This window comes from Myotis myotis, unplaced genomic scaffold (assembly GCF_014108235.1).
Source record: "Myotis myotis isolate mMyoMyo1 unplaced genomic scaffold, mMyoMyo1.p scaffold_m19_p_23, whole genome shotgun sequence".
Classification (NCBI taxonomy): domain Eukaryota; kingdom Metazoa; phylum Chordata; class Mammalia; order Chiroptera; family Vespertilionidae; genus Myotis; species Myotis myotis.
Window position 1 is genome coordinate 4,698,166 of NW_023416328.1, and position 16,586 is coordinate 4,714,751.

At 52.9% G+C, this 16,586-nt stretch overlaps 1 protein-coding gene across 1 annotated transcript in view; it reads right to left on the reverse strand.

Annotated features, from left to right (window-relative positions):
* Positions 1 to 2,545: 2,545 nt before the first annotated feature.
* ST8SIA2 (ST8 alpha-N-acetyl-neuraminide alpha-2,8-sialyltransferase 2) overlaps positions 2,546 to 16,586 on the reverse strand; it is a 43,214-nt gene continuing 29,173 nt past the window's right edge. Inside the window, exons 5-6 of the mRNA XM_036355839.1 lie at positions 14,832 to 15,125; positions 2,546 to 6,805 (exon numbers count right to left, since the gene is read on the reverse strand). Coding sequence (XP_036211732.1) covers positions 6,520 to 6,805; positions 14,832 to 15,125 — 580 coding nt within the window. The 3' untranslated portion in view covers positions 2,546 to 6,519. The remainder of the gene's footprint in view (positions 6,806 to 14,831; positions 15,126 to 16,586) is intronic.

A 16,586-nucleotide genomic window follows, 5' to 3' on the forward strand; every position in this document is an offset into this window, starting at 1 on the left:
GGGTTGAGAGCTACAAAATATAAATGAGGCAATTCAGGTAGTTTATTAGCAGGGTAATGTGATGTGGAGCAGAGCGTGATTAGCTGGGGGTGACCTGGGACCGACTCCCAGGGGTGACATTCAGTCTGAGACCTGAAAGATGAGGAGATGGGGAAGGAGCTTTCCATGCACAGGGAACAGCCAGTGCAAAGGCCCTGGGCCTGGAATGAGTCTGGAAAGTTCTAGGAGCAGCAGAAAGATCTGTGTGGCTAGAATGTAGTGAGCTAGAGGGCTCAAGACCTTGTAAAATCAAGTAAGATGCTTGGAATTATCTCCCAAGGACACAGGAAAGTTAAGCCGGGCAATTGCATTGAGCAGAATCTGGAAAACTCCCAGCGCATGCATTTCATTTGCTCCCTAGAACTGATCTCTCCGCCTACCCCTACCCAGCTTCTACCCTGTCCTTTATTTGCATTTTCGCCATAACTCTGTGAGGGAAGTAAGGAGGTATTTCTCCATTTTGCAATTGAGAAGTGGCTCGTCCATGTCACCCGGGCTCTTGAGTGGCAGGCTCTGTGTCATCTGGTACCCCTCCCAGCGCTCTTGCCCAGAGATGCTCACGAGGACAAGAAGCAGCCACCGTGGTTATTACAGCGAGTGACATTCTCGCCAACCCTGGACGTTGAAATGGAAAAGCACAACCTTGGCTTCCCTTGAGCACAGCGGCTTAGCCCAGTTGTCTTCTTTGCAACATCCCACTTCCATTAAGCGCTAGTTATTCTGATGAGCCGGTCATCCCTTCAGACCCTGTCCGGCAGCTCCATTGTGGCAAACTCGTTTTAGAAATGAAGCTCTCTGTGCACTCAACTGAAGGGGTGTTTGGCAGAACCAACCCCTTGCCTCGGCTCCCCTTGGTGTTTGGCACTGGCGTCTGGGCCTGCCCTGCTTGCGTCTGAGTTGGCCACGGGGCAGATTCCACACCGCTTGGCTGTCATCCCTCATGTTCTACGTTGTTGCCAGGATTGGCTGCTCACAGCTGCTGCTGGGTCAGTTTCGGAGAAGCCTTTTCAATATTGGAGCGTGTGGTCACTGCTGGAGCATTTGGGTCTTTCTTGACGGTTCTTAGAACCTCTTGGGAGCCCCAGTTCCCACCCTGTTTCTAGGGGAGGTGGGAGCACCGAGGGAGTGCTGGGGAAGACAGCAAAACGCCACCAGGGACCTTTGGTGTCCTTGTGGGTCGGAGCTATTCATTTTGGTTAAACACAACTGGAGCAATTCTAGACAAGCTGGATGATGGGGGGCTGGATGGCTCCATTCACACTGCATGTGGGAACGGCCCCACCACCTGGACTACAAGAAGTGAAACTCCTACCCTCCCCATGAAGCCCGCAGGCAAAATACATCGCTTCTGGGCAGTAGCCATGGAAACCTCCCATTGTCCACATGGCCTGCCATTAGAACCAAGCCCCTAGTTTTTTAGCTTCCTGGAGCCAGGATGGCAGAGAGCGCTCCCCACCCTCCTCCCTCCTTACCATCTCCCTGCATGCCCCAGGTCAGAGCTCGGGTACCCAAGAGGAGCTGCAATTCTCTGGGAATACCCTGCTCTTGTGGATGCCGAGGGGACAAGCCCGGGAGAGGGAAAGCGGAAATAAAGGATGGAGGTGGGAATGATGATGACATCAGCAGCGTTGGTGAGAGAGAGGAGGGCGGGGCAGGCTGCCGTGGCATTCAGGAAGCCATGGAGGGCATTCAGGAGGCAGCACATGCGTCTGAGTTCCATCTTCCCATCTGAGCGGCACCGTTCATTCCTGTTCCTGCTCCGTCCGTTCTGCAAGGGGAGCCTTCAAAAGCATGAAGACATTTATCAAACAGCAACCCGAGGTTGGTCGCACCGCCATCTGCACAGACAGTCCCCTACCCTGTGACACAGCAACGGGAATGATTTAGGAGGTCCCCCAGCTCCACCCCTGAGCCTGGTGAAACCTGAGTGGCTTCAGTCCTCACCCAGTGCGAGTGAGAATTGGCCTGTGTTGATGGGCACAAGAACTGGGGTTCACGCTGAGGTGCACCTGACTGTGAAGTGATGCCCAGGACTGTGCTTAGGGTTAGTTTTCTGTATACAGTGACCCAACCACAAGGACTAACAGAGAAACCCTGGAGTTGGGGATAGGATGCAAATTCTGGGTGCAAATTCTGCCGGTGAGCTATGTGGCTTCCATGTCATGTTTTGCCTTAGTTTTATGACCTATACCAGGGGTCCTCAAACTTTTTAAACAGGGGGCCAGTTCACTCTCCCTCAGATCATTGGAGGGCCAGACTATAGTTTAAAAAAAACTATGAACAAATTCCAGTGCACACAGCGGCGGCAAAAACACCCAGCGGGCCGGATAAATGTTTTCGGAGGGCCACATGTGGCCCGCGGGCTGTAGTTTGAGGACCCCTGACCTATACAATGGGGATAATGATTTCTGCATCTCCCCAACTCACGATTATTTTGAAGGTTCTTGTGACACAATAGATGCAAAACAACTTCATTAATTATACAGCCCTCACCAGGCATCAAAGGTTTAATCCAACAAACATTTATTGAGCAACTGCTGTGTGCTATGCACCACTCCTGGTGCCGTGATGGACACATGAATAAAACACAGGCCCTGCCCTCGGCGAGCTTACAGTCTAGAAACGGTCAAAGGACAAGTGCACAGGAACTATAGTACAAGGCAGACTATGGTCAGTGCCATGAGAAAGGTACAAATAAAGTGCTACGGTGGTTCAGCGGCGGGAGCGACCCCAGCGGTTGGTAGATCGGGGAGGGCTTCATGGAAGACGTGGTTTCTGCATGGTCCTTGAAGGAAACAGAAGAGAGCGTTCCAGGAGGCGCGGACATTCCAGGAGATGAGAACGGCAAGTCCGAAGGCACAGAGACAGGAAAGCCGGGCACCCCTTCCAGGAATGACAATGGGTGCCGGATGCAAAGGAAGACGGGCCTCGTTGGGCGATCTGTAATGTCAGCATGAAGACTTGTACGTCACTTTTAAAAGCGTGTGTGTGGCTGGAGATAAAGATCGCTGTGCATGTTGAGGACGCACTGGAGAAGGTGCACGCGTGCCCAGGAGCCCTCGGAGGGGAGGCTGCTGCTGAAACTGCCCACGCGACCCGGAGGCCAGGGCAGTGCTGGTGGGAAGGAGCGGCAAGGATGGGGAGGAGTCGAAGATGCTTCTAGTGTCTCCGAACTGGGTGGTTGAGAGGCTCGCGGGTCTTCGAACTGAAAAAGGAGGGGCCGTGGAGGAAAGGGAGGCAGAGATAACCAACCTGGCTTCCTGTGTTGCGTTCATGGCGCTGCCAGAGCAGACAGGGTGAATGTCCAACAGGAATGTGCAGTCCAGGCCTGGGACCCGGGAGGGGCTGGGCTGCAGGGACGTGCGGAGGGCGGACCCACAGGGGGGCGCAGGTTGCTGATGGAGGTGCAGGGAGGTAAGGAGAGGGGGGACGTCTATGTTGCGGGCAAGGAGGAGAGAGGGGAATCATGGTCAGGTCCACCTCAGCTCCTTTTTCGGTTAAGGGCGTCAATAAATAAATCATAAATACATAAATAAATAAATACATAAATAAGGGCCAGAGCGGCATTGGGAAGGGAGGAGAAAAACCACAGGAACGCGTGGTCCCAGAAATTAGAGGAAAGGGAGTGTCCAGGAGGGGTCCCTGGAGGGCTGGTGGCAAGAAAGGGCCTTTCGATGGGCATCGTGGGTGGTGCCAGGGGCATGGAGGCCGAGGGGGTGTCGGGAGGAAAGGCAGTGTAAGCCTGGAGGCCCCTTCCCAGGCGGGGGGTGAAGGGAAGGTGAGGGAAGAGGCCATGGGAGCCAGGATGGGTAGAATGAGCATGTGTTGGTGGGCAGAGAGGATGGAGGCCACAGAGGAGTGGCTAGGGTATCAGGGAGCGTGTCATGGGGGACCTCACTCCAGCGGCTCCATTTCTTTAGCGAAGGAGGAGGCAGACAAGGGGGGTCATTCGGGGAACTTGAGGGAAATGGAGGTCTGCGGGGCTTCAGGGTGGATTGCCTGGGGGTCCACAGGAGCTGACTGAAGGGGTCCGGGTGGCTGTGTCCACTGCCATCACAAGACAGTAGATCGGGGGACAGGCCAGGACTCCTGCTAGCTGCTTATGCTGGAGGCTTCAGTGGAATCTCGCGCAAGCTGAGCTCTAAAGGGACAGGGGAGGGAGGGCTGCCCCTGACAGTGAGTGCCCAGATGCAGGACGAGGAGAGGAGGATGGGCACATGTGAGTGGTCCTGGGCCCGCAGCCTTTCTCTGGAGGGAGCCCGAGGCAGGTTGTAAGGGCATTTCCACTTCAACTTGCATCATGTCAGCTTCAGGAACCAGGAAGGGACAGGAAGAAAACCAGGCTTTTCTAAGTGCTCGGGCCCCTACACTCCCCAGGGAGGGGTGCTGGCGGGTGGACGGAGCTCAGAGCCAGCTCCAGGACCTGACATCACGGCTCTCCACTGAAATGTTCTAGAACCCAAGACCTTGGCTCACCCACGCAGGCCCTGCTGGCAGTCCTGCCCATTCCCCACGGCTCTGCAAGCTTCAGAAGTTAAGCTTCTCCCAGGGCCTCGAAGAGCCTCCCGATAAAAGGCCTTGCAGAAGTGTGAAGTCCGATGCTAATTATCTCCACTTCTCCTGACGAGTCCACACCGCTCACTGCCCACCGAGGCTGCTAGGGCTGGTGCGTCCTGACATATCCACTTCATAACGCAAAGCCCAAGTCTCGGCTTCGCGCACCCACAAGAACAACAAGGAAAGGAATGCAGAGTCGTAGAATCACAGTTGCGGCTTAGAGGTGGAGCGTGCGGCGTAGGGGGTTAATGGATAGGACTGTCCTCCCCTGGCTTCCTGTCAGCCATTAATTAGAAGCAAGTGGCCTGTTCCGAACTGCCATTGATGCATCATGTCCGCGCTCCTGTGCTGGGGAGCAGGTCTTGATTACTTTCCTCAACTCCCTTCACCTTCCAGATAATGGTTTTTGACTCATCTTTCAAATTCGTTGTAAAAGACGCATTTATCAGACAAGAAAACACATCTAACAAACCAAGCCGGCGAACGCTGGTCTCTACGTGACCTGTGGTTCCAGCCCCAAGTCACAGGCACCGAGCCCAGGTTTCCCCCAGGGAGTTTATGTCCAGTATTTAGAGACTGCATGTGCTTTGGGTTTTTTTTGGTGTGTGTTTTTTAAGTCTTAACTCTTTATCTTAACAAAGGGAAAATGGATTTTGCAAAATTCTACAATCATTGCCTCTGGGGCGAAAGGGAGTGGAGGTGGCCCCATTCCCCGCAGAGGAGAAAACCTCAGTGTTGGCGCTCAGTGCCGGCCGGTGTGACCATCAGGATGGGAGAGGGACCAGAAGTGACACTGACAGCGCCGTCTGCCAGAGAGGCCCCTGGTGTGCCCGAGCAGGAGGCAAACAGAGAGAGTGTCTGCAGAGAAACGGATTATGCCGAATACTACACATTCTTCCAGGTCTCCCAGTCGGGGGCGCTGGAGGCACCCAGAAAGGCAACCACGTATTTTAAAAAGGCTGGCATTTGTCTTTGCGGGGCCTTTTCGAGCTCTCGCGGGAGCTTCCCCGGAGGCGGGAGGGGACAGTACAGTCCCTCATGTGACATTCTAACAGGCCGGGCAGGAGGCTAACTCTGGGGATGACATCCCTGGTCCCTTCCTCCTGGGTGGACTCAAGGTGCTTTAGAGAACACCCACTACAGCAATATTTCGGACCCTCTCCTGTCTGTTCCGGGGTGGGAATGCCGACCCTTAGCGGCAGGTTGCAATTTTTCAAAAGCACAATTTGTCACACTCTTCACTGTCGTCTGCCTGCTCCGTCCCAGGTTTGTGGTGGTTCGTGCTAAGCCAGAGCATAAACTGTCCGCCGTGTCTTCTCCCGCCTTCTCTCCATACCTGCGGTTCATCCCTCGAGCACTGAAACTCTGCGTTCGCGGGAAGGCCTTCAGCTGGGACGTGGCCCCTGCTTCTCGGCGTCCGTGTGCTCCTTCGCCCAGCTGATCGCTCCGACCTCCCTCTCCCCCGTGAACAGCACCGTTTAGACTTGGGTCACATTGTCCCCTCTGGGTCTTGGCTCACCCAGAACCCACATGTCTCAGAGGCTCCAGGCAGTTCCACTCATCCATGAGCCCAAAGATCCCTCCAACCCGGGAGGCAGTTTGTCATCCAAAGTCATGGGACTGGCTTCTTTCCACGTCGAATCCTTTCGCCCCCAAAGATGGACCGGGTCTCCATTCTGGTGGGTTCTCCATACCTTCTTCTTGTGGCTTATCTGCCTAATGCTAGATGAACACCACACAGTTATAAATACTCAGGTCAATATATATATGCAGGTATAGATATATATATTCTGGTCACTGTTTTACACTTTAACAAAGAAAACCACTAGCCTGCTTGTTCTAGAGTTTGTGCCACCCCGACTCCCATCTGCCCGTGGTGTAGCTGGCAGGAAATGTGAGCCACTGAGTCCGCCGGGTGCCTGCTTACGTAGCTCCGTCGCACTGGCCGACAGTCAGTTTCAAAGCACCCTGCTCGTGCAGGCTCTTGAGGGCCTTGAACTCCAAGGGCATGGTGTGGGGGCTGGCCTGGGAGGTGTAGCCGTACTTGAGGCTGTCGTAGTAGTGGTACTTGACGGGGTTCTGGTTCTGATCCAGCGGGAAGGGCCAGAAGCCGTAGAGGTAGATCTGGTTGCAGAAGCGCGTGGCCAGGGTGTACATCAGGAGGCCGGTGGTGGGTCTTTTGATGTGCACCTTGTTGGTCAGCCAGTATCTGAAACAAGGGAGGAAAGAAACAAAAAAGGAGACCCGAGTTTAGGAATGATTCTTTCTATGAAGAGGACCACCGGGGAGGCCAGAGCAATTTGCCTGGGAAGAGTCAAGCTCATGCAGCCAGTTTCATAGAGCTCAGATGACAGGCAGCTTCTCCCTGCCTGCTTGCTGGGTCTCTCTCACCCTGTGGTAGCTCTGGGAGAGTCGGGGCTGGGAGTGAGCTAGCTGCAGCTGCTGTAGTCATCACCCACGGACCTGCAAGCCACCCGCAATGTCCCCGCGTGAGTGCGTCTCCGTGGCTGTTCATTTCCTGAGCCAATTCAAGCCCTAACGGTGGCCACGTGCCATATTAGGGATTTGTGGTTTGTTTATCTTGTGATAGTGAGGCCTTAGCAGGGGCCAGCTTTTGGAATGGATTTCCTTGCAGGCTATTGTGGTAGTCGGGAGGGAGAGAGGGAGGGAGAATTTAATCAGTGGCAAAACACCCAAGGAGCTGACAGGTGGGTCCGAGGTTACACAGACATTCAATGCGCCCTCCTCGTAGCTGTGCCTTTCCCTCACGTGTCCCCTCAGTGAACTCTCTCTTTTTTTCTCCCCAAACTAAATACATGCATCCCATCTTCCTGGGAATGTTCCCTTTGTTCTACCCGCTTCTCTCCAGCTCAAACTGACTTAATCACTTCCACATCATTATCTCGAGCTTTGTTTCTGCTTTCCCCAATGTGCTTATCAACCCGAACTGACAATCCGTTACTGCGCGGGTTGGTCTCCCTCACCAAACTCTACTGTGATCTCTCTGAGAGCAGGGGCCATGCCTGACGCCTCTGTGTTGGGGGTTCAAGGGCTTCTGGCTCAGTGTCTGGTGCAGCCAAGGCTCTATGGCAGAGAGAGCAGCGCTCAGCAAATACTCCATATGTCCCCTACATCTCCCAGAATCCCTTGTCATTGGGCCGGGGTCATGTGACCAGTTATGGCCAATAGGCTGTGACCACAAATGTGTCCCTTCTGGGCCGATGTTGATCAAAAGCAGGTCCTCTGCTTTCTCTCCTCCTGCATCAGAGGACTTCAGAGCCTCCTGTAAAGATGGTGTAAGCTTAAGATGGACGAATCCTGGATCCCTGAATCACTGGTTGGAAGAGAGCCCCAGCCAACATATGGTACTTTGCAAGAATGAGAAATTAACTTCTGCCGTGCTAAACCATGCGAGTTCTATGGTTAGCTATCACAGCATAGCCAAACTGGTGATCCTGGCTTCTATTGTGCTCAGCAAACGTTCTATTTTTCAATGGAACTGAGAAACAGGAAGAAGTCGGAAAGGAGAAAAGAGGAAGCGAGCAGTGCACGCAGCTTTGTAGCTGTGGCCAGCTGAGAAAGGAATAGAAACGCCCAGCCGTTCGTCCCTGGCGCCAGGCTTTCCACCCAGAATCACTCACTGGGAAAGGTGTTAGCAGCAAATGAGGCTGCGGGGTGAAGTGCGAACTCAGTGGCCTGGAGGGACCCACTTATTTCCTGTTCTGCCTCCACAGCTAAACAAGAACTCCTGAGATGTGTGACAGGGACATGGGGCACCTTCTAACGAGCAGCTTGTAATAGAGGCCGGCTGAGTTCTGCAGGGACAGAACACTCTCTACTTCCTTCATGTCTCCTCAGTCTTTCCGGCCAATTTAGCGACTGTGTGCGTGGCCAACTCATAGATGGTTTCTTTCCTTAGGATAACAGCTGGGCGTGAAAACACGAACTAATTAATTTTGCCTGCCCAAATGAGGTTAGCTGGGTGCATCTGGGACATCATATTGACAGTGCACCTTTAATATCCCCGGCTTGAGATTTTAATTAGAAGGCAAAGTCATCTCTAAGAAGGCAATAATTATTTTTCAAATTGGTTACCCCAACTGCTAAGACGATTAAGCACTGTATTTTATGAGCATGGACACCAATAAATAAGGATTGCCACAATCATATCGAAAGCACATTCAGCCTTTTCCCTGGATGCCTGGGCTTGGTACGTGGCAAGAGCGGTGGCTGCCAGTGTTGGAAAAAGAGACCAAAAGGGCTTTCTCCAGGAAGCTCAAAGCAATTTGTGGGCTAGAGCTCATCTCATCCATACGGGGCAGGAATGCCTCCCCGGTGACTGGCAAGGGCCACTTGGTGATATTTGGTGCAAGATCAGCAGCAAAGCCAGGAACATTGGAGCTGAGACCAGGAGAAGGGTTGCAGGTCAGGAGACATGGGAGGTGATGGTGACGAAACCAAGAAGGTCCCCTCTTGAGCTCTGGTCTCGCACCATCCACATCATCAGCCTTGGCCCCGATTTGGGGCCCCACAGCCCATTGCTGTCCTTCCCTGGGAAACACTGGTTAAGCCTCTACTGTAAGGGAGACACATCTGCACAAGGCTGCCCAGTGGTAATGGTGAGCTGGGATGTTGTCTCAGAATTTGGGGCTGGAGTGCAGAGCGGGTCAAGCCTGGGGATGCTCGAAGCTGATTCCTAGTCCCTGTACTTCCATGTTTATCCAAATAAGTCAGCTAACCTCAAGTCTGACCAGGCCACCGAAAACCTTCCGAAGAATCCACAGGATGGCATCCAAAGGCCTCAGCCAGGATCACGAAGCCCTTGAGATCCGGGCCAGAAATCCCTGCCACCCCCTGGGAGGCACAGTCACACGCCACGGGGACCTTCTTGGCTTCTTCAGCATCACCTCCCGTGTCTCCTGACCTGCAGCCCTTCTCCTGGTCTCAGCTTCAATGTCACTTCCTGCAGGAAGCCTTCCCGGACCTCCCTGGAGGGTTTTGTGTTCCATAAGCTGTTCTTTCCCTGTTGCAGCACGCATCATGCGACGCTGTAACTACTGGTTGCTTGTCTTTCTCCTCCCTTACACTTAAAAATTCTGGGAGCAAGTGGGTTAGCTTCTCCATAACCCCAGATCCTCACATAGCACATGCACAAGTCTTCATGAAGCAATGCATGAAAATGAACAAGCAAGGCCGGTGGCTCCCTTTGAGGGCACTGGCAGGGGAGGGGAGGGAGATCACAGTAGCTTTGTGTGGGAGACCAACCCACACAGCACTGGCCTCACCCTAACCTCTCCTGGGCAGCCACCAGGTCTACGCATGTGAAAGGCAGGCTGACAGCAGTCCAGAGAGCATGTTGCCAAAAGGAAAAAGAAAACCATCATGCTGGTTATTTTGAGGGGTTCCTCCTGCTTCAGGGTGAGCCCCCCAGGGTGTCGAGATGCTGCTGCTCACACACAGACCCAGCAGGGACCCAACCAGACCATTGCTTGGCGGGGCGGGGGGCGGTTAAACCTTCTGGCTGGATTCTGGAATTTAAACTAATGCCACTCCCAACTGAAAAATGATATTCAACCTCATTTATAATTAAAGGAACGTTTGCAAGGTTATGGGAGAGCAGGTATTTTTAATCATAGGTGGGAGAGTAACTTGGAAATATCTATAAAAATTAACAATGCCTATATCTGTGTCTCTCTCTTTAGCAATGACACTTCTAAAAAGCAAGCCTATACACATAGATATATGTGCAGATGTCAGTAAAAGATGGTCACTGTAGTACTGGTTATATCCGCAAAAGATGGAAACACCCACTTATGTCCACGCACCTCCCAATCCCCTCACACATGGTCTCTGCTTATGTAAACTATGAGCCTGACTCAGTGGAAGGCCAGGAAGCTGTGAAGGAAAAGAAGGCAGTACCTGTCAATCTATAATAATAAAAATGTAATATGCTAATTAAACTGGACGTCCTTCTGGACAACCTTCTGACCTTCCGGACGAAGCTGGGGCTGCTAGGGAAGCCGGTGCCGACAGGTGGGGGAAGGAAGGCCTACTCTTGCACGAATTTCATGCATCGGGCCTCTAGTATAAAATAATTTCCAGAATTTAGCAAGATGTGGTGCTTAAAACATGCTCCCTTGTGTGTAAAAGACGATTTTTCTGGAAAGAGACACAGAAAACCAGTTTAATTAACAAGGCTGCCTCTGTGAAGGCGGGCTCGCTTTTCACTTTAAATCCTCTTATACTATTTGGGATTTTCTTTTTATTATGTGCGTTCCTATTTTAAAAAAAATAATAGAGACAGTCCATTAAAAATGACCCAACGCTGGCAGCCACCTGTGCCACAATATCACAGACTCCCTCCTTCTCTTCTCCATGGAACACACTTCCACACTCGTGTCCCTGCAGGAGACTTGGACCCAGTGCCCACGACTTAGTACTGCAATGGTCATGTCCTGGGGGACCAACTCCGACCCTCGCTGGTCTCCCCAATTCTCTGCACCATGCTTAGCCCCTCACCGCTGGGCCTGCAGGCTGGGCCTCAGTCTCTGCTCCCCACAGAGGGGCAGCAGGGCCAGCTTTGCCGACACGCTGCTCCAGGCCTGGCAGGGATGCCCGCTGGATCAGTGCCAGCCCGGGGCCTCGGCTCAGCACTCCTGGTGCCTAATTAGGCACCATTTCACAGGCCTCCTCTGCACCAGGACTGTGGCTGGGCGGCTGAATGGGCCTGCTTTCTTGCCCATGGGCCCCCCTCTCTGCGGCTCACAGCCTTCCCCGTTGTTGTAATTGAATTAGAGCCACGCGCTAGCAGCTGCTGACCAGTTTCCCACCTCCCAAGGCCACACTCAGTTGCCTGGTGTCCTCCCCCTCGGTTGCTCACCTCCCTTGCCAACAGCCGGCCAGCGAGGCGCTGTGCCACCGTCCAGGCCGGCAGAGCCAGAAGTCCTTTGGAAGAGCTGCTCGGGCTGGGGCAGGGGCTGGTAAGAGTCGAAGGGCAGGCCTTCTGCTCAGGTCTCTGTGCCATGCTGTCCACCCCCTGCAATGCCCGGGCCCAAGAACTGTCTCAGATGGGCCAGCATCTTGAGAGCACCCGGTGGTTAGAGACTCTCCTAGCACAGGTTCACTGCATCAAAGAGTCTGAGTGGGAAAGGGGGCGAGCTAGCCCTAAGGTCCATTATGTTGAAGCCATAACCTCTAGTACCTCATAGTGCAGTGATGGCGAACCTATGACACGCGTGTCAGAGGTGACACACGAACTCATTTTTTTGGTTGATTTTCCTTTGTTAAATGGCATTTAAATATATCAAATAAATATCAAAAATATAAATCTTTGTTTTACTATGGTTGCAAATATAAAAAAATTTCTATATGTGACACGGCACCAGAATTAAGTTAGGGTTTTTCAAAATGCTGACACGCCGAGCTCAAAAGGTTCGCCATCACTGTCATAATGTCACCTTATTTGGAGATAAGGGGTCCTTACAGAGGTGATCAAGTTAAAATGAGGTCATTAAAGGTGGCCCCTAATCCAATATGACTGACATCCTTAAAACCAGGGGACGTTTGGAGAACACACGCACACAGGGAAGATGCCATGTGAACATGAAGAGTGGCCACCAACGAGCCGTAGAGGGAGGCCTGGGAAGATTCTTCCCTCAGAGCCCCCTGGAGGAACCAGCCCTGCCGACACCTCGATTTCGGCCTTCTAGCCTCCAGAACTGTTGTGTAGGCCACCCGGCCTGTGGTGCTTTGTCACAGCAGCCCGAGCAAACTCATACAGCAATTCTGCGTGGCGTGGATTTCCGGCTCCAGGGCCCATAAGGGGAATCCGCTGCTGACTTCATTGAACGTCCCCAAAGAGACTGAATCCACTGCCCCCTGGGAGCCAGCCACGCTCATTGCAGATCACCTTGACTTGTTGGAAGGCTCTTCCCTATGCCCAGATGACACTGACTCCCTGTAGATCCTCTCCCCGCCCTAGTTTTACCCCTGGAGCCTCTCAGGCCAAATCGGCGAGCCCTTCAAGGGCAGATGCCTTGTTTTATTGACTTTCACACGAGCCTGGAGCCCGCTAGGTGCCTGTAAGTATTCACTGAATGAAGAAAGGTTGCTTTCATGTTCCTCAGAGCATCCTTCTCTCCCCAAACCTTTCAACTTCCGAATTTCTCTGCTTCTGTGGTCCCTCTCCAGCCGGGTACCCAACACAGAATGTAATTCTCTGAGTGGGATTTGACCCGGGAGAGTAAAAAAAAAAGGCCATGACCACCCTCCCCGACTCTCAGAGACATCCTATGTCCGTGGCTGCAACCCAAGATCATAGATTCTTTTGAGCGACCACTCACCCGCTGGTGATTGGCACTGTTCATCTCTCCGTACAGTTGTTTAGAATGCTGCATTTGTCCCTGTTACATTTCTGCCTCTTAGATTAGCTCATTGTGTCAGCCTGTCAAAAATAATTGCGATGCAACCCTGAAGCTCTATTGGACCCTGCACCCCACAATGCCCCATGGCCCCACAGAGGGAGAAGGCCATTGGCAGAAACCCATTCCAAGGCCCTCAAGCCCCCTCCCCACTCCCTCCCCACTCCCCCAAATCAGAGACCCACCCCACCTGCCTCTCCTGCAGTGTTTCCTCTGGGAGTCCCTGCGAAGGAAGACGTTGGATCTAAGGATTAACACTTATTACTGGTGCTTAATGCTGTTTTGACAGATGAAAATGAGTCGGTTATAGCTGGAAATAGCTCTCGTTGCATATGTTTCTTCCAGTTGATTGCCCATTCCCCACCACGGGACCTTTTCTCTCTTTACCGAAAGTCAGTCCTTTTCTTTCTCTCACCGCCCTGACCCCCAAGCCATGTCACTTTCCTCCTTCTGGGAAGAAACAAGATTTAAAGAATGGATCCTAAACCCATGAGGTGGGGGTTACCGCGGCAGCCCCACTCTGTGCCAGGGATGAAGTGAAGGGTGCTGAAGGGACTCCTGACAGGTCAACCTCCAGGATGAGGGAGGTGGCCCCTGTTTGGCCTGTATCTGTACCAGTGTCATCTGCTCCATCAGCTACGAGTGCGGCTGCCTTTGGTTGCCTGCCTCTCTCGGTCTTTCTTGGTGGCAGTGGACTTCTGTGTGTACACCCACCCTAGAGAGTCCAGTGCTGGTCACAGGCTTGGGTGTCACCTCTAAGAGGCCCAGAGTCCTTTGTGGGTGGCTCAGGGGGCTTCCCAGAGTCACACAGCGTTATGCTAAGGTTTATTGGTCGGGGGGTGGGGAGGGTTGGGGGGAGGCTGAACGATGGCCTTTCTTGTGTCCCTGGAACAGGGTTGTGAGCTGCCTTGTGGTTGGATGGGCAATTAGATGCAGGGCCTGGCCCCACGCTGGGAGGTCAGGAGTGGGGGGGGGATACATTTGTAACAGGCATCTCACAATATGCCCAAGAAAGCACCCCCTTCCTCAACACCCCCAAACAAGCATGGGCTTCCCTCAGGCTTTCCTGTTACAGAGAATGGCACCCCCATCCCCCCATTTGCTCACGCTCTGATCCTAACGGTCATCCTGATGTTTTCTTTCTCTCACCCCATGAGGTCCTGAAAGAGAATGCATCAGCCAGTCCTGCTGCCTCTACTCCAAAATTTATGGCAAATCTGTTGCATATCTACCACCATTGTCCTTGTCTAAGTCAAATGTATTTCCTGCCTGAACTATTGAGTCAGCTTCCCATCTAATATTCCTGCTGCCATTCTTGCCCCCTTACAGTTTATTCTCAGCATCGCTATCTAGGAGGGCACTGCCAATTGGTCAAAAACCCACTTGCCAACCCCCCCATTGCCCAGGAGGGGAGGCTCAGGAAGGTCAGGTGACTTGTGGGGGTCATACAGGTAGTGAGTGATCAGCTGAGATGGAAATTTTTAATTTTTTTAAATCCTTGATATTTTTTTCATTGATTTTAGAGAGAGTGGAAGGGAGAGGGAGAGACAGAGAGAAACTTTGATGTGAGAGCAACACATTGATTGGTTGCCTCCCGCAGGCTTCTGGACCAGGGCTAGGGATCGAGCCTGCAACCAAGGTACATACCCTTGACCGGAATCGAACCCAGGACTCTTCAGTCCGCAGGCTGATGCTCTATCCACTGAGCAAAACTGTCTAGGGCTGAGATGGAAATGAATCTAGGAAAGCAGTATTGCCTACCAAGTACCTCCCCCACCCAGCGACAGCCCCCTTCCCCGGGGAGAGGCCGCTCACCCGCGGACGGCGTGCAGCAGGCGCAGAGACGGGTAGGCAGTCCGCACGTTGACGCGGTGCTTCAGGATGAGCTCGTTGACCCACTCCACACGCTCCTTGCCGCCCCTGGCCATGAAGGCGGGGATCCACAGGATGCTGCCGTTGAGGCTGTGCAGCCGCTGGAGCAGCTTCTCCCGCCACGTGGCGTTGACCAGGTCCTCGAAGGCACGCTGGATGACCGAAGGGTTCATGGTCACCAGGTCTGTCTTGAGCCCCACGTCCCGGGCGTACTCCTGCACCGGCGCCAGGTTGCACCTGCCAGAGAGAAGGACAGGGTGGTTCTTTTGGGAACGCCGAGACACCTCTGCTTACATCTAACCTGATCCATCCTTTACTTCTCATCCCAAAACCACCCTCCTGAACTCGCCGGGGGCTCCTGTCACCCCTCCTCCTGCCACACACATTCACTAGGCTCGCAGCGCATACATGGCCTTCGCTGCACCCTGGGGATGTCAGGTGCTTGCCTTCTGGAGTTCCGTACCCAGCAGAGGAGGAAGGAAGCAAGCCAGCCCATAGGTGACCATGACATTGGCAGGTGTCACCTGGCCACATTAGGTGACAGAGGGAGGACTCTGTAGGGACACTCCTAGGTTCAGAATTCAGCTCTGAGACGTGCTGTCTGTGTGATTCTGGGCAACCTGCTCAGCCTCTCTGTGCTTCCCGAGAGCTTTCTCTTGGCTAAGTTTCTTTAGCGATGGTGAGACCGGAGCCCCACCCCTCCCAGGACTTAGAGGAGTCACCACACCCCTAGTCCTTTGAACACTGCTGGACCACAGGAAGGGCTCAGTACATGTCGCTACTGTCGTCAGTATTATGGGAAGGTAAAGCATCAGGCGGTCTTCCCGGAGGTGGTGACCATTGAGGGAAGTCTAGAAGGATGGATGAGCAGAAGCCCAATAGTGGAAAAGGCGCATTAGATCAGATCAGAAGAAACACCTCAGGCACCTGTTAAATATGCAGATTCCCCAGGCCCGTCCCCTGGAGATCCAGATTCAACAGGTGAGCCTAGAAATTGATGTTTATTTTTGCAAGCTCTTTAGGTAAGTCCTATAACCAGGCAGTTTAGGAAACATCATACCGTGGCATTTTAGGTGCAAGAAATGTGTGCAAAGGCACAGAGGTGGGGAACAGAGTGAGTATTTAGGGGAAGGCAAGTAATGTGGTGTGACTAGAGCAGCGGTTCTCAACCTGTGGGTCGCGACCCTTTTGGGGGTCGAACGACCCTTTCACAGGGGTCGCCTAAGACCATCGGAAAACACATATATAATTACATATTGTTTTTGTGATTAATCACGATGCTTTAATTATGTTCAATTTGTAACAATGAAATTGGGGGTCACCACAACGTGAGGAACTGTATTAAAGGGTCGCGGCATTAGGAAGGTTGAGAACCTCTGGACTAGAGCATATTGCATGGAGGACATGGGGCAGGAGAGGCAAGGAGGGTGAGATAACAAAGGCCTGTGTGTCAGTGGCTTGGTTCTGAGAGCAATAGGGAGCCACTGTAGGCTCTTGAGCAGGAGAGTGACATGGGCAGATTCGCACTTAATGCAGCAGTTAGACAACAGTTAGACAAAGTAGTACTATTGGCTGGGATGGAATTAGGCGTCAGAAGGCAAATCTGCAGGTGAGAGAGGCAGCTCATGCCCAAGGCCTGACACTGGCCTGAACTAGCCATGTGACCTCTGACTTTCTGTATCTCAGTTTCCTCATTGC